At 42.1% G+C, this 21,939-nt stretch overlaps 2 protein-coding genes across 3 annotated transcripts in view; one reads left to right on the forward strand and one right to left on the reverse strand.

Moving 5' to 3' along the window:
• Window positions 1-18,386, reverse strand: part of PRPF40A (PRP40 pre-mRNA processing factor 40 homolog A (S. cerevisiae)) — a 78,095-nt gene extending 59,709 nt beyond the window's left edge. The window contains exons 1-3 of one of the 2 annotated variants that reach the window (XM_011987856.1): window positions 18,226-18,386; window positions 17,758-18,027; window positions 16,403-16,534 (exon numbers count right to left, since the gene is read on the reverse strand). In XM_011987856.1, the coding sequence (XP_011843246.1) occupies window positions 16,403-16,534; window positions 17,758-17,841 (216 nt within the window). In that variant the 5' untranslated portion in view covers window positions 17,842-18,027; window positions 18,226-18,386. Of the gene's footprint in view, window positions 1-16,402; window positions 16,535-17,631; window positions 18,028-18,225 lie in introns of those variants that run through there. The other variant, XM_011987855.1, reaches the window with a different exon arrangement.
• Window positions 18,036-21,939, forward strand: part of ARL6IP6 (ADP-ribosylation factor-like 6 interacting protein 6) — a 45,750-nt gene continuing 41,846 nt past the window's right edge. The window contains exons 1-2 of the mRNA XM_011987854.1: window positions 18,036-19,428; window positions 20,934-20,987. Coding sequence (XP_011843244.1) covers window positions 18,930-19,428; window positions 20,934-20,987 — 553 coding nt within the window. The 5' untranslated portion in view covers window positions 18,036-18,929. The remainder of the gene's footprint in view (window positions 19,429-20,933; window positions 20,988-21,939) is intronic.

Genomic DNA, 21,939 nt, shown 5'->3' on the forward strand with positions numbered 1-21,939 from the left:
GATTACTGAAAAATCATCTTTCAAAGAAGTAACAACTTTCTTGATTCCACATGGCCAAATGGGTGTTTGCAAACAAGAACTTAATGCTCATTCATTTATCAAAAGCTAGTTTTAAAAGTCTTAGCCTAAATCTAAGATCAAGACCTAATGATAAGGATCCCATTCACAACGTAATGTGATTTTGTTTAAAAAGATCAAAGCTGGCCAGGCGCAGTGGCTCACGCCTGTAATCCCAGCACTTTGGGAGGCCAAGGCAGGTGGGTCATGAGGTCAACAAATCAAGACCGTCCTGGCCAACATGGTGAAACCCCATCTCTACAAAAATACAAAAAATCAGCCGGGCGTGGTGACACGCACCTGTAGTCCCAGCTACTCCAGAGGCTGAGGCAAAGGAATTGCTTGAACTCGGGAGATGGAGGCTGCAGTGAGCTGAGATCGCACCACTGCACTCCAGCCTGGCGACAGAGCAAGACTCTGTCTCAAAAAAAAAAAAAAAGCAATCAAAGTCTAAGATAAATACAAGAATTTCATTAAATAACAAAAAACAAAGCCTAAGACAAAGCAAACTGAATTTCAACTCAAGACAGTCTTCACTAGTCCTTCATGACTAACAGAACCATTCAGACTGGGAGAAGATACAGATTTCCACTTTGAGTTCACTAAGTAAGAAAGAAGCAGAAGTGGATTTCCTTTTAAATCCACCAGTGCAAAATATCATGACAGAGATGATAAATTCCTCTTCAAAAGGTTTTAATTCCCAGTTCCTCAAGTTCTTTGTTTCTCTAGTTTCTATAGTTATCCATGCTATAACTAACCCTTCCTGCCCTTGCAGCACCCTGACATGCCCTGACAAGTCTAGACATGCCTTACTCCATAACAGATAGCCTTCCCCTTCCCGCCTAGATATCTGTGTTCAATTACAAATATTAGCCAATCGAGTTAGTTTAGATTGTGCGGTCCAACCCTAGCAAATAGGGGAAAGACACAACAGTAGGGACCAGCTGTGTAATGAATAAGAACCTCTTCCCCTCCCCTGTCCGGTGTGCTCTTGCCATTGCTCTATCCGCAAGACGCACCCTTCTACAGAAGTAAATTGCCTTGCTGAGAAAACCTTTGCCTGCGTATATTTTCACTTTGCAACACCAAGCATTTACTTCCAACAATTTGGGGGCCCACCCAGGATTCCCATTCTCCTTCGGTGAACAGGTCTCTGGTCACTTCTCATGGGGAGGCGCGACCCACTGCCTCGCTGAAGTGGCCTCAGTGTAGAGACTGGAACCCACCGACAAATACACCCAGACTCTCAGCAACAGGGAAAGATACAGGCCAGCAGCTTGGGGAAAGGATTCTCACATACCGCGACAACCAGGTAACTGTACACAGACCAAGGTAAGAAACATTGCAGGGGTGACAAAGTATTTCCTTGGTGGTCGGGATATTCTGGAGGATGAAAGTGTGTGTGAATGATCACAAGCACTACTGCTTTCAGTGCTGCTTGTGTGAATGGCACTAAGCACTACTGCTGTGCAGAGTGAGGGGGTCCTATCTGTAGTTCTGCGGTCACTTCATACAACTTAGGGCAGATCCTGCTGTGGGGCTCATACCGGCACGCCAATGCCAAGAGGGGCCTAAATTTGCATGAGGGAAGTGGCCAGAGTGGATGAAGCAAAAGAAGGGTGCAAGGAGCCTCCAGGAGGTGGGGCTAAAGGATAGGCAAGAAATCTCTAATACGAGGGACTGAGACTTAACAAGTCTCCAGAGAAGAATTTTCAGGCAAGAAGTCTCTAATACGAGGCATTGAGTCTAACTAGGACCTGACATGGGAAATACCCCAAGCAAGACAGAGTAAAAAGGATAAAGATGGCAGTAAAGATATTCCCGCCGATAGTCCCCTAGGTCTCATATTAAAATACTGGAAAGATAATGAGAAGACTAAACTTAAGAAACAGCAACAAATGATAAAATATTACTGTTTTATTTGGACTCGGGGACTCATCCTCAAACCCTCAATCTTCTGGCCAAAGTTTGGGTCAAATGAGGGTGCGATGTGTCAGTTTTTGATTCAATATGTCAATGACAAAAGCCCAGTTTCTCAAGAGGAACTGGACTATGCTCTTTATTGGAGGCAGGTACCTGTCCTCCTTTTTCCCTTAGAGACAACTAGGAAAGAACCTGATCTAGCATCACAAAAGGAAAAATTAGATAAGTTAGTTCCAATGCTCAAAGACTCCAGCACATGGGATCCCCTAGACCATCCTCCCCGGCTCAGTGTTCCCAACCCCTCTCCTCAGGCAGCTGCTGCCACCCCAGGTCCCGCTCTAGATCCTTCACCTACTCACGTTACTCCTCCTCCTTACAATCCTGACTCTTAGAAATCATCATCCCAGGAGCCTGTCCCTTATTAGCCTAAGGACCCCTCCTTAAAGGGACTCCAACATGAAGTAGAGCAATGTAAAAAGGATATCCAGAACTTCCCTTTCCCCTCTACAACTCAAGAGTCGGCCCCTGTCTCTTTCCCTTAAAACTGATCAACTTTTAGGACCTCGGTTATACACTTGGGTAGAGTTAATGTACATCTTGGACATCCTTCAGGAAAAGAAAGGAGTATGATTCGTAGGGCTGCTATGGTAATTTGGGAACGTGAGCGTCCTCCCAGTCAAAAAGTTCCTACCGTGGACCAGAAAACCCCGCCCAAGACCCCCAGTGGGACAATAAAAACCTGGCTCACTGGGAAAACATGCAGGACCTAAGGGAGATAATAATAAAAGGAATTCAGGTATCAGTACCCGAACCCAAAATCTCTCTAAAGCATTTGATATACAACAAAAAAAGGATGAAGGGCTTATGAGATTCCTAGATAGACTGAAAGAGCAAATGAGACAATACGCAGGCCTCAATTTAGAAGATCCCCTTGGGCAAAGAATATTAAAACTCCAATTTGTCACTAGAAGATGGCCAGACATCTCAAAAAAATTACAAAAGTACAAAACTGGGAAGACCATCCCCTAAGTGAACTTCTCAGGAAAGCTCAAAAGGTGTATGTGAGGACAGATGAAGAAAGGCAACAACGAAAGACAAAACTTATATTATCCACCTTCCAACAGATGACTCCAAACCCATATACTTCTAAACAGAGCTTCAAGGGGCCAGAACCCATAAAGGGTCCAAACTCTCCTTTAAAGAACCAAGGCCCTCATTTACCAGGCCCTCTAAAGAGTATGGGGGAGCAAAGTCAAAGAATCTCAGAACCGAGAGGGGGTAAGGGTAAGATAGGTGCTACAAATGTAGAACAGGCCACTTGAAGACAGATGTCCCAAATTTAAAAAGGAGAAAGAAGCCCTTCCACTCATGACTTTTGAGGAAGAATAGGGGGGTCAGGGGCTCTGTCTCTTTTATCTTGAGTCCCACCAGGAGCCCCTGATAAATTCAGAAGTGGGCCCTAAGCATGAGCTTATCACCTTTTTGGTCAATTCAGGGGCGGCTCGTGCCTGTTTGTTTCCCTCCATCTAATATTGCCTACTCTTTGGAGGAACTTTTCGTCTCAGGTAAAAGGAGAAAGATTTAAAGAAAAATTTTAAAAAACACAGAGGTCAGATACCAGGATCGATCAGCTCATATTCCGGTTTTGTTAATCCTTGAGGCAGGGACTAACTTATTAGGGAGGGAGTTAATGTTGAAGTTAGGCATAGGCCTACAAGTCAGCCCAAGAGGATTCCTCACCTCATTAAACCTACTCATCACTGCAGATGAAAAATACATTAATCCTAATGCCTGGTCCAAAGAGGAGAACCCAGGGAAACTCCAAGTCTCTCCAATCCACATCAAGCTTAATGCTCCCCCTAAGGAGAAAACAATACCCCATTCCCATAGACTGCAGGATAGGGTTGAAACCTAAAATTAAAGGTCTTATTAAAGACAGGCTTTTTGAGCCCTGTACGTCCCCTTATAACACCCCAATATTGCCAGTCAAGAAATCAGACGGGTCATACCGGCTGGTACAGCACCTTAGAGCTATTAACCAAATAGTCCAAACCACCCATCCCGTTGTCCCCAATCCTTACACCATTCTCAGCAACATTCCATATAATCATCAATGGTTTACTGTAATAGATTTAAAAGATGCTTTCTGGGCATGTCCCCTGGCTGAAGATAGTCAAGATATATTTGCTTTTGAGTGGGAGGATCCCCATTCAGGGTGGAAACAACAGTATTGATGGACAGTCTTACCCTAAGGGTAGACAGACTCCTCTAACCTTTTTGGTCAAATTTTAGAACAATTATTATAAAAAGTTGTCATCCCAAAACAAATATGCCTACTCCAATATGTCAATGATATTTTTATATCTAGTGAGGATATAGAGAAAGTAACTGGCTTCTCTACGCATATTCTTAACCATCTGCAGTTTGAGGGGTTAGGAGTTTCAAAGGAAAAGTTTCAGTATGTGGAGCCTGAAGTTAAATATTTAGGCCACTTGATAAGTGCAGACTAGGGCCTGAAGGAGTTGAGAGAATTGTGTCCCTACCCTTGCCTCAAACTAAACAAGAACTCAGGAAATTTTTAGGGTTAGCTGGATACTGCCACTTATAGATTGACTCATATGCACAGCAAACTTTCATATCAAAAACTTGCCCAGGGGAAGCCTGACCATCTGTGGACTTCTAAGGAAGTTGATCAGGTCAAAGAGCTGAATGAAAGACTCATAACCACCCCTGTCTTAGCCTTACCTTCCCTGGAAAAGCTGTACCACATTTTGTGAACATGGATAATGGGGTAGCTTTGGGAGTGCTTACTCAAGAACACAGTGGCACTCAGCAGCCTGTGGCCTTCCTGTCAAAAGTCTTAGATCCAGTTAGTTGTGGATGGCCTCAATACATCCAATCCATTATAGCTACCGCAGTATTGGTCCAAGAAACCAAAAACTTAACCTTTGGAGAAAAATTGACAGTAAGCACGCCCCACTAAAGTTAGAACTATCTTAAACCAGTAAGCAGGGAGGTAGTTTGCTGACTCAAGAATCTTAAAGTATAAGGTTATTCTGTTTTTAAAAAAAAAAAAAAAAGATGATTTAAAAGTAGCCACTCATAATTTGCTTAACCCAGCAGGTTTCCTAACAGGGGATCCAAATCTAAAAAAAAAGCACACATGTTTAGATTTAATCGATTACCACACAAAGGTCTGACCAGACCTAGGAGAAGCTCCCTTCAGGACAGGACGACACTTATAAATGGTTCCTCCCAGGTGATTGAGGGAAAAAGACACAATGGGTATTCAGTAATTGATGAAAACAAACTCAAAGAGAGTCAAAAAAAATTGCCCAGTAATTGGTCTGCCCAAACTTGCAAGCTGTTTGCACTCAGCTAAGCCTTAAAGTACTTGAAGAACCATCTATATCGATTCTAAGTAGGCCTTTTTGAGTGGCTCATACATTTGGAAAAATTTGGACTGAACGAGGCCTCAGTAACAGTAAAGGTCAAGACCTTGCTCATCAGGATCTATACCACCCAAGTATTGAATAACCTTCAGTTGTCAAAAGAAATAGCTATTGTCCACGTCCCCAGACACCAGAAAAGCCTTTCTTTTGAAAAGTTGAGGAAATAACCTAACAGATCGGATAGCCAAACAGGCTGCCGTTTCCTCTAAAATGCCTGTTTTTCACTTAACTCCTTCCCTTCCTTGTTCTAACGTGATCCCCATTTTTTCTTCTACTGAAAAAAAAAAAAAAAAAAAAAAAAACCCTAATAAAAATAGGTGCTGAAGAGAATTCAGAAGGAAAATTGATGTTGCCAAACCACAGAGAAATGTCATCCAAACCCCGTATGAGGGAAATCTTATCCCAACTACATCAAGAGATCCACTGGGGTCAATTGAGGACGCAGTCCTCAAGAGTTTATGGATGCACAGAAATTTATACCCTGGCCAAACAGGTTACAGACAATTGCTTAGTTTGTAAGAAAACTAATAAACTATAAAAAGATTACCCCTTGTGGGAAGCGGTCCAGGCTTAAGGCCATTCCAAAGTATTCAGATTGATTACACTGAGATGCCTCCAATAGGGCGTCTAAAATACATACTTGTGATAGATCACCCCACTCACTGGGTCGAAGCTATCCCCTTTTCAAATGCAATGGCCAATAATGTAGTTAAAGCCTTTATTAAAAATATAGTGCCCAGGTTTGGGTTAATAGAAAATACTGACTCAGACAGTGGAACCCATTTTAGCACATACATCATTAAAAAGCTATTCCAAACAATAGACATTAGATGGGAATATCATACTTCTTGACACCCACCTTCATCATGGAAGGTAAAAAGAATGAATCAAACTCTGAAGAACCACTTAACCAAGCTGGTCCTGGAGAATCGGTTACCACGGACCAAACGTCTTCCTGTTGCCCTGTTATGAATCCAAACTGCCCCTCGGAAAGATACTGGTCTTTCCCCTTATGAGATGCTCTATGGAATGCCTTATTTACACTCCATCGCTGACATTCCTACCTCTGAAACTAAAGACCAATTCCTTAAAAATTATATACTTGGTCTATCTTCTACTTTCTCTTCTCTTAAAACCAAAGGTCTCCTAGCACAGGCACTGCCCCCGGAGTTCCTAGTACATCAACATCAGCCTGGGGATCACATCCTCAACAAAAACTAGAGAGAGGAAAAGCTCAAACTGGCCTGGAAAGGACCACACCTAGTGCACTTAACTACTGAAACCACAGTGCAGACAGCAAAAAAACGACGGACTCATCACACCCGAGTCAAAAAAGTGCCGACCCCCCTTCAGAGTCATGGGCCATAGTCCCAGGGGAAAACCCTACCAAACTAAAGCTAAGGAAAATTTAACTCTCTTGCATCTATTCTATTACTCCTTCTTTCCTCTCTCTATTGCTGACCACCTCGTTATTAATATAACCGAGTCAATTTCGCCTCAAACTACTACATTTGATGCTTGTCTTGTTATACCCTGTGGAGACTTGTCAAGTCAAAGACAGCTCTCCACCCTAAAAAAGTACCTCTGTCCTTCCTGACTCTGCTCAGACTGGACATTAGTGAATCAGGATCATTTAGTCTGGAAAGGTTTCAATAAAGACTCCAATGTCAACTGGGAGTATTGTCCCCCACACCCTGCTAACACAGCTTTTATTGCCACAGTTGTTCCAATGTTCTGTAGACTACTAAAGAGCACACACAGATGGACTGCCCCAACCAGTAGTTGTAATTTCCTAAAGCCATATATTCATTTTACTAAAGAAACAGCTTCCCCTAGCTGTGAGCTAAACCAGTACTATCCAATACAGGTTATTATCTCAAACCCTCAAAGTTCTTCCCCTTCCCTAAGCCAGTTCACTTCTTTAAGCCGGTTTTATGGTATGGGGGCTGAGGTGTCAGGAACAGAACCTATCAGATCCTTTGAAATATGCTTCATTGATCCCCTACCGCCTACACCCTTAAGCCTTCTTCCAAAACCTCACAACAAAACTATTGTTCCTCCTCCATCTAATGAAAAGACCAAGGTAGCTATTGTAGAAGTTAAAAACCTAAAACAAACTTTGGCCCCTGAGACAGGATATCAAGGTGCGAATGCCTGGTTGGAATGGATCAAATATTCTGTCCACACTTTAAACAAAAGCAATTGTTATACTTGTTCACAAGGCAGACCAGAGGTCCAGATTGTCCCCTTTTCACTAGGATGGTCCTTCAGTTGACCAGGGATGCGCTGTATGGTAGCTCTTTTTCAGGATTCCACAGCTTGGGGTAACAAGTCGCGTCAAGCTCTCTCTCTGCTATATCCCTCTGCTATATCCCGGAGTTCAACACCCTGTGGGTCAGCCCGAGGGCCATCCAGCTTCCATCTCCCGACACTAAGTTCACTTCCTGTCTCCCACGACAGGGAGGAAACTTAGCGTTCCGTTCCTTGGAGACCTAAAAGGATGCAGTGAACTTAAAATTTTCCAAGAGCTTACCAATCAGTCAGCCCTCATTCGCCCCAGAGTAGATGTATGGTGGTATTGCGGTGGACCTCTACTAGACACTCTGCCAAGTAACTGCAGCAGCACTTGTGCTCTAGTCCAATTGGCTACCCCTTTTACCCTGGCATTTCATCCACCAGAAAAAGAAAAAACAACATCGTAAAGCAAGGGAAGCTCCTTATGGGTATTTCAACTCCCACATTTATTTAGATGCAACTGGAGTCCCACAACGAGTACCAGAAAAATTTAAATTCGAGATCAAACGCCGAGGTGGGCGGATCACGAGGTCAGATCGACACCACCCTGGCTAACACGGTGAAACTCCGTCTCTACTAAAAATACAAAAATATTAGCCGGGTGTGGTGGCGGGCGCCTGTAGTCCCAGCTACTCGGGAGGCTGAGGCAGGAGAATGGCGTGAACCCAGGAGGCAGAGCTTGCAGTGAGCCAAGATCGCGCCATGGCACTCCAGCCTGAGGGAAAGAGCAAGACTCCATCTCAAAAAAAAACAAAAAAAACTGGAGATCAAATAGCTGCAGGATTTGAGTCAATATTTTCGTGAGTGACAACTAATAAATATGTAGATTGGATAAATCACATTTATTATAATCAGCAGCGGTTTATTAATTACACCAGGGATGCTGTCAGAGGGATAACAGAACAATTGGGGCCCACTAGCCAGATGGCCTGGGAAAACAGAATGGCCCTAGATATGATATTAGTCAAAAAAGGGGGTGTTTGTGTTACGATTAAAACTCACTGTTGTACCTTTATTCCAAACAACACTGACCTCACTAGGAACATAACAAGGGCCTTACAAGGACTTACTGCTTTATCCAATGAACTAACTAAAAATTCTGGAGTCGATAACCCTTTCTCAAGATGGCTAGAGAGGTGGTTCAGTAAATGAAAAAGAATCACAGCCTCAATCCTTACTTCGCTTACAGCCATTATAGGTGTGCTCTTTCTTACAGGATGCTGTACTCGTAGTTTAGTGCAGACTTATAAAAACAGCCCTCACCAAAACCTTCCTGAGCTCTCCTCCACTTTATTCAGATAAACTCTTCCCTCTAGACACCCAAAAGAACAAGATATACTGAGACATTCTGAAGAGAAAAAAACTATAAAATCAAGAGGGTGAAACTGACAGAGATGATAAATTCCTCCTCAAAAGGTTTTAACTCCCAGTGTTTCTGGCTGTTTCTCTAGTTTCTATAGTTACCCCTACTGTAAACAACACTTCCTGCCCTTGCTGCATCCTGACAAGCCTAGACATGCTTTGTGCCATAATGGATAGCCTTCCCTTTCCCGCCTAGATAGTTGGGTTCAATTTCAAACATTAGCCAACTGGGTCAGTTTAGATTGTGCGGTCCAATCCTAGCCAGTAGGGGAAAGACACAACAGTGGGGACCAGCTGCTTCAGGAGTTAAGTATCCCTTCCCCTCCCTTGTCCATCTCAGGAAGGCTCTGTCTACAAGACGCACCCTTCTACAGAAGTAAATTGCCTTACTGAGAAAACTTTTGCCTGAGTGCTATTTTCACTTCGTGACACCGAACATTTACTTCCGACAATCACATCTTTAATAACTGCTAAGTACGACTAACTTGTTTAATAAGTGATATATAAAGTACGAGTACTTGACCAGACAATGAAAGAAAGCAAATACACGTTTAGTAGCCTTTATATGGAATGCTTGAGACCAGACTGTTTTGGATTTTTTCAGATTTGCAGATATTTGCCTTTTTACCTACTGGTTGAGCATCCCTAATTAAAAAATCCGTAATGTTCCAATGAGCATTTATTTTGAGTGTCATGTTGGCACTCAAAGTTTTAGATTTTGGAGCATTTCTGGTTTCCAGATTACAGATATTCAACCTGTATAAAATATTCATAGTCACTAGATTTCCAAACGTACAGAAATACCGTAACAACCAAATCAGCAATTAGAAGACAAAAACGAGTTCAGAATGGCATCTCAGGAATGACCTCCTTGACAGCAGGGCATACATCACCTGTACACTAGGTACCACACCCAAGAGACTTAAATGTGTACTGACTAAAACAAAAACAAAGGTAAGGAAAAAAAATGAGAACGAAAGACTAATAATTTCTACAGGAATGTAATCTATTAATTCCTACTTATAAACCTTCACAACACAGACCTATTTCTCTAGGTTAAAAACAGGTTGGGCAAGGCAGCTCATGCCTGTAATCCCAGTACTTTAGGAGGCCAAGGCGGGAGGGTCACTTGAGTCTTGGAGTTCAAGACCAGCCTGGCCAATAGGGCGAAACCCTGACTCTACTAAAAATACAAAACCTAGCTAGACATGGTGGCACGCACCTGTGATTCCTACTACTTGGAGAACCTGGGAGGATGAGGTTGCAATAAGTGGAGATTGCACCACTGCACTCCAGTCTGGGTGACAGACACACTGTCTCAAAACAAACAAAAAAACCCCCCAAAATCCCTAGTACACTGCTATGGTTTACACACATGTACCGAATCTTTTTTTTTTTTTTTTTTGAGACAGAGTTTTGCTATTGTTGCCTAGGCTGGAGTGCAATAGCGCGATCTCGGGTCACTGCAACCTCCACCTTCCAGGTTCAAGCAATTCTGCTGCCTCAGCCTCTCAAGTAGCAGAGATTACAGGTGTGCGCCGCCATGTCCTGCTAATTTTTGTATTTTTAGTAGAGACGGGGTTTCACCATGTCATTCAGGCTGGTGTCGAACTCCTGATCTAACGTGATCCATCCACCTAGGGCTCCCAAAGTGCTGGGATTACAGGTGCGAGCCACTGTGCCCAGCTTCAAATCTTCAATATCTATTAATACTACTATTAGTTTTGTCATCAATATTCAACAAGCCTAATTTAAAAATCAAAGGTTAATCATTGATTTGTTCCCTCTTTGATCCACTAATGAATACATTCATTGCACTCTACAAGCTGCTTCATTTATGTATATGTGTGTTACTACTAACTTATTTTGATGTTGCCTTTTTCCCCTAAAAAGCAAACTAAAAGAATAAAGGGCCCTAATTCAGCATTTCTCACAAAATGCTAATTTCATACAATGTGCTACATAAAGCAAAACAAACAGGTACCAGGGAGTTAGAGAAACTAGGGAAGGGGGGGTTGGGGGAGTTGGTCAAATAAAACAGAAATACTGAGTAAAAATTGTAAAAGCCTTCTGCAAGACTTCTCAGTATCTTAGTAAATATTATGCCTTCTGAATTTCAAAAGGGGACGGGGGGATGCAGGTCATTCTTTTCAACTGATGTGGTCCTCCTTAGATCTTTCCACACTTAGTTTGTGAATGGATGAGCTCATATCTAAATGAACTGCTCTCTAAAGATAATGAAAATAAACGTATCTACAGTCTCACTAGTAACATTTGTCAAAAATCTAACCATATTCAGTCAAGAATTTACACATATTAGGTCTGATTTATTTTTTAAAAGCACTTGCCTGAGTCATCCACATGTACCCAGATTCAAGAATTATGAGCAGATGACCTAAAAAACAAAAATTCTCTCTCTTTTTTGTCATTGGCTAATGCCCAATTCAATGGCATGGATCCTGTAGCTAATCAAAAGTAAGGGTAATTCAGAAGGAACAGCAACAAATAAATTTGTCAAATCAGTCAGATAAGTCTAAGGTACCAATACACTGAATTTCTCTGCAAGGCCTATATTCTACTCTATCATTTTTCCTCTGCATTACTTACAATACCTTATACAATGTAAATGCTATATAGTTATTATACTATATTTTTAAAAATTTGTATTTTTTTGTTGTTGGTCTTTTAAAAGACTATTTTCCATTACAGTTGCTTGAATCTCTGGATACAGAGGGTCGACTATAAATGCAAGTATTTTAGTTTTATTCTCCAAACAAAAATTATTTATTTCATCTTATTTATCTTCCATTTTTGTCAATGAAAAAGTTAAGAGTAAAGAGGCAGACACTAAAAACAAGAATAAGTAGTAACAACATAAAGTCACAAGTAACCACTGGAAACAGTCACATTTAACACTAACTGACTAATGGGCTTATACTGCAGGAAAGAATACCTGTGTATTTGTTTCATTCATTCAACAAGTATTTTACTGAGCACCCATGATGTGCCAAGAACTGTGCTCAGCACCTATAGGCTTCTTAAAAAGTACAGAACGTAGCCCCTGCCCTCTAAGAGCTTACAATCTATTACTTGTTGGAAAATTAAAGCAAATAAGACACCATGAAACAAGTCAATAACTAAGTGCCAAAATAAATGAAACAGTAAGAGTTATGGGTAGATTACATATATTTTCTTTAATAATCTGAAGGGGAGGTATATGTTGGCAAAAGTTATTTTTGAGAAACTTTTGGAGAAGGCAGGATTTGAAATAGTACAACATAGGTAAGCAAAGTAAAGTTCATAGTGATACTGAGCTGGGGGCAGGAGGGTAAGAACAGCCTAAGTTTGAAGTTCTGAACTAATATAATCACTCAAGACACTCTGCAAAGACCAGCCTAAGTTCAAATTAGGGAGTGTGAAGACATGCAGCCTTGAATCCTGCTTTGACATGTACTATGGGGAGGTTCTTTAAAGTTAAGCTGTGGAATTTAGATACTATGTTACAAGGCACTGAAAAGCACTGGAGATTCTAGGGCAAAGAGATCACACGCTAAAATCTAAAATTTGTGGGGGCAGGGGGGCATCCTTGAAGGAAGAAAACCAACTGAACTCAAAACCTGTTGAATAACCTAGGCACGGGAGAGTGACGACTTGGGCTCATGTGGTATCAGGAACAGAAATAAAATAAGATCTGTTAGAGCCAGCCTTACTCAATATAAGAACAAGAAAATCAAACTCATTTGTAAAAGGCAATTATTCATTTATCAGTTTACCGACCCAAGACCAAAGAAAAAAAAAAAAAAAAGGTACTGAATAAATAGAATTAGGGAGGCAGTACTAAAGGAATTTTCTGTTCTTTTATTTCCATATCTTCCCATAAAATCTGATATCATCTACTCTTATGAAATGATCTGAACTGAATCATAGGCTGTTAGAGCTGAAAGGGACCTTAACTCAATTACTGTACTCTTCTCATTGATAGAGGAAAATGAAGACTCAAAATAGGGAGGAAAAAAAAGGGCCAGCTAGCAGGACTCTCTGGGGCAAAGGCATAATCATCTGTGATAAAGATGGCAGGACTTGCACGTCCTTTGTGTAGAAAAGACAAAAGAATAAGACATGAAAACATTATTTACTATGGACACTGAGGAAGAAGACAGCCTCAGACATAATTTTATTTTGATAGAAATCGCTACAGAAAATCTTTATTTTTTTTGAGATAGGGTCTCACTTTGTCACCCAGGATGGAGTGTACGGTGCAATCTTGGCTCACTGCAGCCTCGACCTCCCAGGTTCAAGCAATCCTTCTGCCTCAGCCTCGCAAGTAGCTGGGACGACAGACGCACTCCACCACACCCAGCTAATTTTTTAATATTTTTTGTAGAGACGGGGTTTCACCATGTTGCCCAGGCTGGTCTCCAACTCCTGAGCTCAAGGGATACACCTGCCTCCGTCTCCCAATGGGAAACTTTTGAGTACTGTCATTCAGCAGGGAAAATTCTTTATCTTTCTTTACTAACATGATGGTTTTTTTTTTAACCAGTGATCCCTCAAAGCATCTTAAATCACATATTATTTAAAGCTTTAAACAATCTGTAAGGTCTCTTTCAGCTATAAGACCCTATAACTCTAAAATTATGACTTTCCTATAAAGTTCTATAGAGTAAGAGGCAAATTTAATCTACAAGATAGAAAACTGAAATAAACCTGAAAGAATATTAAGCTCAATTTGATAATCATCAAATATTTATTACTACTAAGAGTCAGCCTAAATGCATGAGATGGCACTCTAGGTCATCTCATGAATAAGAAAAAAAAAATTTGAACACACTACTTCTTTAAGCTAAATAGCTTGATGCATTTGAGAAATTATGAACCCTGGCTTCCGTACATCATTTAAGCTATCCAGTCTGCATATTATTTTACAAACAAGTTTTATAATTTCATGTCATATTGGTAACATTCCAAAGACCACAATTATTTGGCAAGTAAGACTGCCACCAATTTTAGTCTTTAGCTAGTCCCAGCATGAGATGTTCATGAAAACCACTCAATACATGAAGGATTTCATAACCTTCAGTCCCAAAGTCTAAAGAATTTGTGAACTGACTTTTTAAAATTGCATGGCAGAACCCTCCCAACTGTCACAACTGTAAATGATACAAACAGACATCCTGCTTCATCTCAATTATCTTCTGACCACTTACTACTTCTGAGTACTTCTGAGAGTGGCAGAAGAAATAATGCAGGAAAAAGATCAATTGTGCTATTTATTATCACCTTTAATTTTTAAAGCAATGTTTACAGAGTTTCAAGTAAGATTTCCGATTTGAGAATTCAAATTATCCATGCTCTCCCAGTCCGTTTTAAAGCTAAAATAAGAATTTTTTTCCCCCAAGATTTGGGCCCCATATTTGTTAGAAAAAGGGAATTATATAAATCTTACAAAAACAGTGGAGATTCTTTTGGGACTTTCAGAGCATAACTCCTACTAAAACATTTATTTATTATACTAACAGGAGCCTTCAGAGGGAGAAGAATTCTAAACATCTAAATAATTAGGTCTACTTAAAGGCACATGGCGTATTATTAGCCTAGGAAAAAGTAGAAGGAAACAACACAAAAAAAATCAGTTATTTGAATGGATGTATACCAAGTAAACTTACTAGAAAGATGGTCACTGATATAGCTACAGAGAAAGGGCCATAAAGCAAACTGTGACCAGCTTATGTCAATGAGATACATGAAAGTACTTTTAAAAAATAAAATCTGCATTTTTTTTTTTTTTTTTTTTTTTTACTAGAAATATGACTAGCTGGTATCTTGGTTTTGGTAGTGCAATAGCACCATTACAGCAAGGGTAAGCAGGTCAATCCCTTGCAAAACTTACCTTGATTGGCCCAATGGAAACAGAAGGCCCCAGAAAAGAGAGAAGCATCTGGCAGTAGCAAATTGTTTTATTTTATCTTTCTGTGGAAAGAAACTAATTTTAAATAAGAACCAGAGCATTTAAAGAATAAATATTTTTAAAGCTCATTATCTAGTTAGAGCAGCTCTACCAAGAAAACAAGAAGAGCTCCTTGCTGCTTAGAGATGGAAAGAAACAGAAGAAGAATCAAAGTTGTTTCTCCATCACCTAGAGAGTTTTAAAATTTGTGTTATTCTAAAGTCACAGAATAAAAGGCTCTTTTATTTAAAGAACTCCTGCAAGCAGAATCTTTTGGGGCTGGTGCCTTTGAATAAAGGTTTTTTGTTTTTTTTTTTTAAACAAAATTAAGGGCAACATTCCAAATTAAAAAAAAAAGAGGAAAATCACTTGACATTAAGCCCTTCTACTCTTAAGGTTAAGTAAAAAGAGACAGACACATAGCAAGCTCCTTTTCCCACTGCAATTTCACCAATAACTTTAACCATGAAAGCTTAAACAATTATCAAACAGTACTAATTAGCAAAAGATCACATGAAATTGGCTTCCAAAATATTTTGTTAGCCTAAATTTTTGATGATTTATGGAAATACTCAAATGGAAATAACCCAGCCACCTAAAGATCTATATAGAACTTAACATGGAGCACAAAATTACTCATGGTAACTGAACCTGTTACCTTTCTTGGATGCTTCTCTAGAAACTCAGTTCTACCGAAATCACTGAATCAGCATTAAAACCTTTTGATTCAAATCACTTCTACAAAATGTCCATTTACAATTTATGCTAGAGATGGAAGGGACAGCTCATAAGCAGGAGTGTAGAAGCAATAAGCATTAAAAAAAAATAGTGTAAGTGGAAAATGAAGTACCTACTGGCACTGTCCTATGAAGAATCAGAATTATAGAGCACAAACCCCCCACCCTCCCTCACTCTCCTCCAACACACACAGAGGAAGATATTTCAGGAATAAAATTCGCTCTAAACCAAAACAATTGCTATTTTCAGATTCTATTTATTTACATGGTCTACCAAAATCAGTTATGTTGCTGTATCAGATAATATTTACTTTTAGACCATTAACTTCAATTGGCATGCTTGAAAAAATAATCATTAAAAATAAAAGCTTGGACGCACACTTTACTTTTAAATAATAATAAAAAAAAATTCTTAGTCTTGAGGTAATCAGTAAATTTCTCAGGAGACTTTTTCATTACATTCAAATTTCCGTTACAGTCATGATTCAATATTTGGCTTATTTAAAATTATTTGGGCATAAACTAATCCTTAAACAGCTGTAACTATTGACCTAGATTTTGAAATCTTGACAGAATACCTGAGGCAAAAACAAATAAATAAATGCAAAATAAAATAAAAGCATTCTTACTTGTCCCATTGGTGGCCCTCCCATAGGGGGCATCATCTGTGGCATCATTCCATGAGGTACAGGAGGCATATTCGCTCTCTGACCCATAGGGTGCATTCCCATTGGGGCATAATGCATGCCAGGGTGCCCCATCTGAAAAACAACGAACGTTTTTAAATGAGCAAATAATACTAAACGCTTCTCAAAAATCTCATTTCAACAAATCAGTTATCTGAAGCAACCTAATATTAAGCTTATGCATAATAACGTCACTGGATTAATCTATACCTTGTTTTAAACAAAATGCATTCTGCTAATATTTAAAACGAGCTTGCAAATTCCGCAACAAAACGGGAAAAGTTAAGATGATTACTGGACAGCTGGATCATAGATTTTCTCTTTTTTTTAAGCATTGACTTAATCAGCTACTAACTGGCTTGCTAAGCTTGGAGGATACATATTGAATACTAATCTTAAAACTGTTACAGTGAAAACAACAATTCTTCTATTTCATGCAAATATAAAAAATAGCCAGCTATTGTTATTTTATAACACTACTGATTTTAAACTTTAAAATGCTCTATCATATTAACTCAGGTGAAAGTCAGTCTTATAAAACACAAACGGTAGTGCCACCCAGTGACAATTCACTCCTAACAAACTTATTTCCTAACATAACCTTTAAGACAGGTAAAATTCCTTCTGCCAAAAATACATTTTTAAAGACTGAGGTTCTGTTACTCACGGACACTAAATGCAAACAACTAATTCATCCCTTTCAACGCAATTTAAAAAGACAACTACTTTCTTTACCGATGAGTCCATTGTTCCATGTTTTAAATTAAAACCAGCTAATTATCTCCTGTCAATTGTTCTAACAGTTCCCCATGCAGACGACCCCACAAGTAATGAAAACAAATTTTGGCAGCCGCTGTTAAAGTCTTACAGAATCAAGCCCCTCCCTCCCCCTTCCAGCTAAATCGGGCCTAAAGCTCCAAGACGCTCACCCCGCCCAAGAGCCAGCACCTTCACCACGCATCTGTCTAGGCCAAGCCTACGGGGTACTTCCAGGGTCTCACATCCTTCTTTGTGCATCCCCACCCTCCACTTCTCTCCCTCAGAACATATCCCACCATCTCGAGTTCTTCCTTCGTCCACTCTTATCTTCTTCTCCTTTCGGAGAAAGCTTCCTGTTTCTCTCACTCCGTTTTTCATTGTGCCGCCTTCCCCCTGCCCCACTGATCCCTTACCGAGGGCCGTCTCCTCAGGAAGCCGTCAGCAGAGACCCAAGAGCCGGAGCAGAGGCTTGAGCCGGACAATCTCCGCTCCCCGTCCCCAGGACCCTGCGAGGGAGGATGGCTCTCCATTTCACTCACCATGAGGCCTCCACGTTCAGCTCCCGTCCCCGGCCTCATCGTCGGGCTCAGACTGCTCCGCCGGCGGCCACTGCCGCTACACATACCAACAAGAAGCGATCTGAGTGGCTGGCGCCCACTGGGGCTAAAGGTTAAAGGCTGCCCTGCGCTACGGGGCGGGATCAGCGAGGCCAACAGGCTGACGGGCTTCCCCGCTGTCCAATCAGAATGCGCGGCCGACACGCAACTCTGCGGCGATTCGCCCGCAGCCTCAGCCTCACTCGGCGTCGCCTGCATGGGGCGGGGGGAGGACGGAGGAAGTTTCTGCGCCGAGTCCTCCGCCGGGAAAACTCTACCAACTTCCCCAGGGGCAGGGAAGACAACCGTGTCCCAGCTTCCCGAGCTTAGACCGCCTCACCCCGTAGGGGGTGGGGCAGTGGGGTCTGCCACCTTCCCCCTCCCCGCCCGAGTTACGTACGCCCCACAAACCTGAGGCCGCCAGGGGTAGGGTGGAGGGGGCGGGGGTAAGCAGCCTCTAGTGTTAGCGGTGGCTGGGACCGAATGCGCGCGCGCAGTGCTCGAGGCTGAGGGGAGGGGGCGGGGAAGGCGAAAGGAGGGGTTCCGAGGAGAGGGTTCGAGCTCGGTACGCACCAAGTGGAGAGCGCGCGCCTGGGCGGAGAAGGAAGGAGGCGTGTCGAGTAGCGTGAGGGAAGTTGTGGTACGGGTGGGGAGAACCACACTAAAGGGAGATGGGGTGAGCAGTGAAGGCACCGCGAGAGTACCAGGCAGAGAGCTGCCCTTTCTTAATAGGGGAACCTGGAGAAGAGTGTGAGCGTAGAGGGGAAGAAGGGAGAAGGCAAATAGGTTCGGGAATGTGTCGGAAGGCGCGGGGGGGCGCTAGGACCCGGCGTCGAAAAGATGCGGCTTTGGGGCTGTCGGGTCTCACGCTCCCGTTGGTGACGCGGCAGTGGCGGAGGTCTCCGGCAGGGATAAAGCGCCGCAGGGAGTGGATACTCGGCCGCCTTCGGCCTCCGCCCACTTCTCGCTGCGCGCTTTCCTGCTCCCCGTTCCGGCTACAGCCCTGGGGTCGAGCTCTGGTCCAAGCGCATCCCACCTCTCCTCAGGCCCTACGACTTCCTTTGCAACCCGCCGCCCAACCTTGCTCTCCGTGGTTTACCCCTGGGTTCTGAGGCATGGTGGTAGCGGCCACGGCCGCGGATTGGCTGTTGCGGACCCGGGGCGGGGCAGGTGGGAGAGGCTCGTACTCCGCGGGTTTCGCTGTGTTTCGCGCCATGTCGTTAGCGGAGAGCGGGTGGCGGTCGGCTCTGCGGCGCCGCCGTCCCGGGACCCCGGGCCCTGTGGCTGGGCCAACATATTCCTCCTTTACTCAGGGGGACAGTTGGGGTGAAGGCGAAGTCGACGAGGAGGAGGGATGCGACCAAGTGGCCCGCGACCTGCGGGCAGAGTTCTCGGCTGGGGCGTGGTCAGAGCCCAGAAAGGGCTCGCTGCTCCCGCCGGACGGGGACGGATCGCCTGTCCTGCCAGATAAGCGCAATGGTATCTTTCCCGCGGCCGCGGGCAGCAGAACCCAGCCTCGGCGGTGGCCGGTCCAGGTCCTTTCTATTCTCTGCTCGCTGCTCTTCGCCATCCTTCTCGCCTTCCTCCTCGCCATCGCCTACTTGATCGTTAAAGGTATTGAAGCCGAGGCCTTGAAAGTCTGTCCAGAGTAAAGTTGAGTCAGGGTGTGGCTCTTGCCACCACCCTTCTCCCTTCGTGCTGCCTAAGCCCGCAGGGTGGCAGCTGCTTTCACCCAGAGTCCTCATTTGCATCTTACTTTGCTTTCCAGCCCTTTTGTAAGTGGAGCGTCCTGATCCGTGATCAGGAGACCCATTTTTAAAAAGGATCTTTTGATTAAATGGGTACTCTTGAAGAAATATCTTCAAGTCCTTAAACACGGGGGATGAAATACTGTCAAGATTAAACAAAAGGCGGAACACCCACCATTAAAAGGAGACTGTGAAAAGCGCATATAATTAAAATAGGCTATCTGTGTTCAGTGGCCTTCATCCACAAATAAAGATGTGCTGTCCACCAATTCCTCTACACAGAATCCTGAGGGACAAAGATTTTTATCGCATAGTCCAAATTTCTACTTTTATACGTAAAATACTTAGCCTTTCAGTTTTTAAGTTTGTGTCCAGGTGTAGTGCACAGAGTTCTGTTGCAGGAAGTATAGTCCACTCTTCCTCTGATAATTTTATTAGAGGAAAATAATAAAAGTTGAAATACTGGCCGGTTGAAAGTTTATTGCAAGGCGTACGGTTGTATAATTTAGTTGGCTAGTGTATGTTATAGTGGAAGGAAGCAGAGTTAAGTTTAAATTTCAATTCTTACTAGTTTGTGACGTTTGCCAAGTTACTGAAAAAAAAAAACAAAAGAACTTTCTTGTATGAAAAGCACCCAAAACATTGTCAATGAAGTGTTATATTTGTACTTCATTAAATATAATTCAATCTATTTAACTCCATTTTTTATTTGTCTTCATTGCTTCCCAGAGTTTAGTGGGCTGCAGATGGCATGGCATCTGAAACCTTACAATGCTTGATTTTCATACAGGAGACACATTGCCAGTTGATGTAGGTTTTACCTCTTCATAAAATAGTAAGCTGTGAATGTGCATAAAATGCAAACTGTCAGTCTTAAATGGTTGACTGCCAATGTTTCATTTCTTTATCATTCCCCTCCCCCGTTTTTTACCTCTTTTTGCAATCCTGATAGTTTTGTCTCCTAGGTGGTTTGTTTCTCTTTTGCTCGGAGACCTTGCCTTTGTATCATAAAGTCACAAAACCATGATAAGTGGAATTCCATTGCAGAGGACATTGTACCGTGCTTATTTTGAAGAATGGAGAAAGGAACTGAACTCTGCCTAGTATGCCCTTTAGTGTTTACAACTACCTTCGGGAATAAACAGTACTCTCATTCTATGTACAGTATATGGCTGTTGGCTCCCTTAGTGGTCAACACATTCACTTGCTTGCTGAAGGTCATATAGTTGGTAAATTGAATCAGAATTTGAACCCAGTTCTTTATGTGACTCCAGAGCACTTTCCACAGCTTCTCAATGCCTTCACAGCCCTTGAGGTACTTTTCAAATTACAATATTACTTTCCTACCTAAGTCCCTCTTTGTATTTGCAGAGTTGCATGCTGACAATTTGAAAAATGAAGATGTTATAGACACTGGATTATTAGGTATGGAATTAATTGTCGCTTGCCTTGGTTTTGAGTTCACTTTTGTGTTTCCAGATCATGTTTGAACTAAATTTGGGATAAAATACTTAATATATTTCTATGTGCAGTCATTCAGTCTTATCTTTTTCATTTGCATATGTTGGTGATAAATGTTACTAGATTTCCTTTATATATGTGAAGTATGTGTATACATATATGGTATATTTGGTATAATTTTTTAATGGACCAGGTGCAGTGGTTCACATCTGTAATCCCAACACTTTGGGAAACTGAGGCAGTAGAATCACTTGAGCCCAGGAGTTCGAGACCAGTCTGGGCAACATAGTGAGACCCTGTCTCTACAAAAAATAAAATTAGCAGGTGTGGTTTCACTCATGCTTATAGTCCCAGCTACTTGGGAGGCTGATGTGGGAAGATCACTTAAGCTGGAAAGTTCAAGGCTGCAGTGAACCGTGATTGTTACACTGCACTCCAGCCTGGGTGACAGAGTGAGACCCTGTCTAAAACAATAATAATTTTTTAATGGGTACTGGTGTGTGTATATACCACACACACTAGTAATACATTTTTAACGCAACTGCATGTGACTCAGGTCCAAAGAATATTTAACATTTTCTTTTTTTTTTTTTTTTTTTTGAGACGGAGTCTCGCTGTGTCCCCCAGGCTGGAGTGCAGTGGCGCGATCTCGGCTCACTGCAAGCTCCGCACATTTTCTAATTACCTTCTGGAAGAGGCTTCCCACAACTCTTCTCAGGAATTTAAAAACAAAAGAACTTCTTCACTAACTTAGCGAAGGTAAATAATGTCTTACGTAGGCTTCAGGAGGAATTTAAGTTCAAATATTTTTATGTGCACGTTTTTTTTAAGCATTGACCATCCTTGCACAGGTTAATGAGTCAAACCTCAGTTTCTACAGTGTCTGTAGAATGCTGTAGTTCACAGGTTTCCAGAG

This window comes from Mandrillus leucophaeus, unplaced genomic scaffold (genome assembly GCF_000951045.1).
Source record: "Mandrillus leucophaeus isolate KB7577 unplaced genomic scaffold, Mleu.le_1.0 Scaffold318, whole genome shotgun sequence".
Lineage (NCBI taxonomy): Eukaryota > Metazoa > Chordata > Mammalia > Primates > Cercopithecidae > Mandrillus > Mandrillus leucophaeus.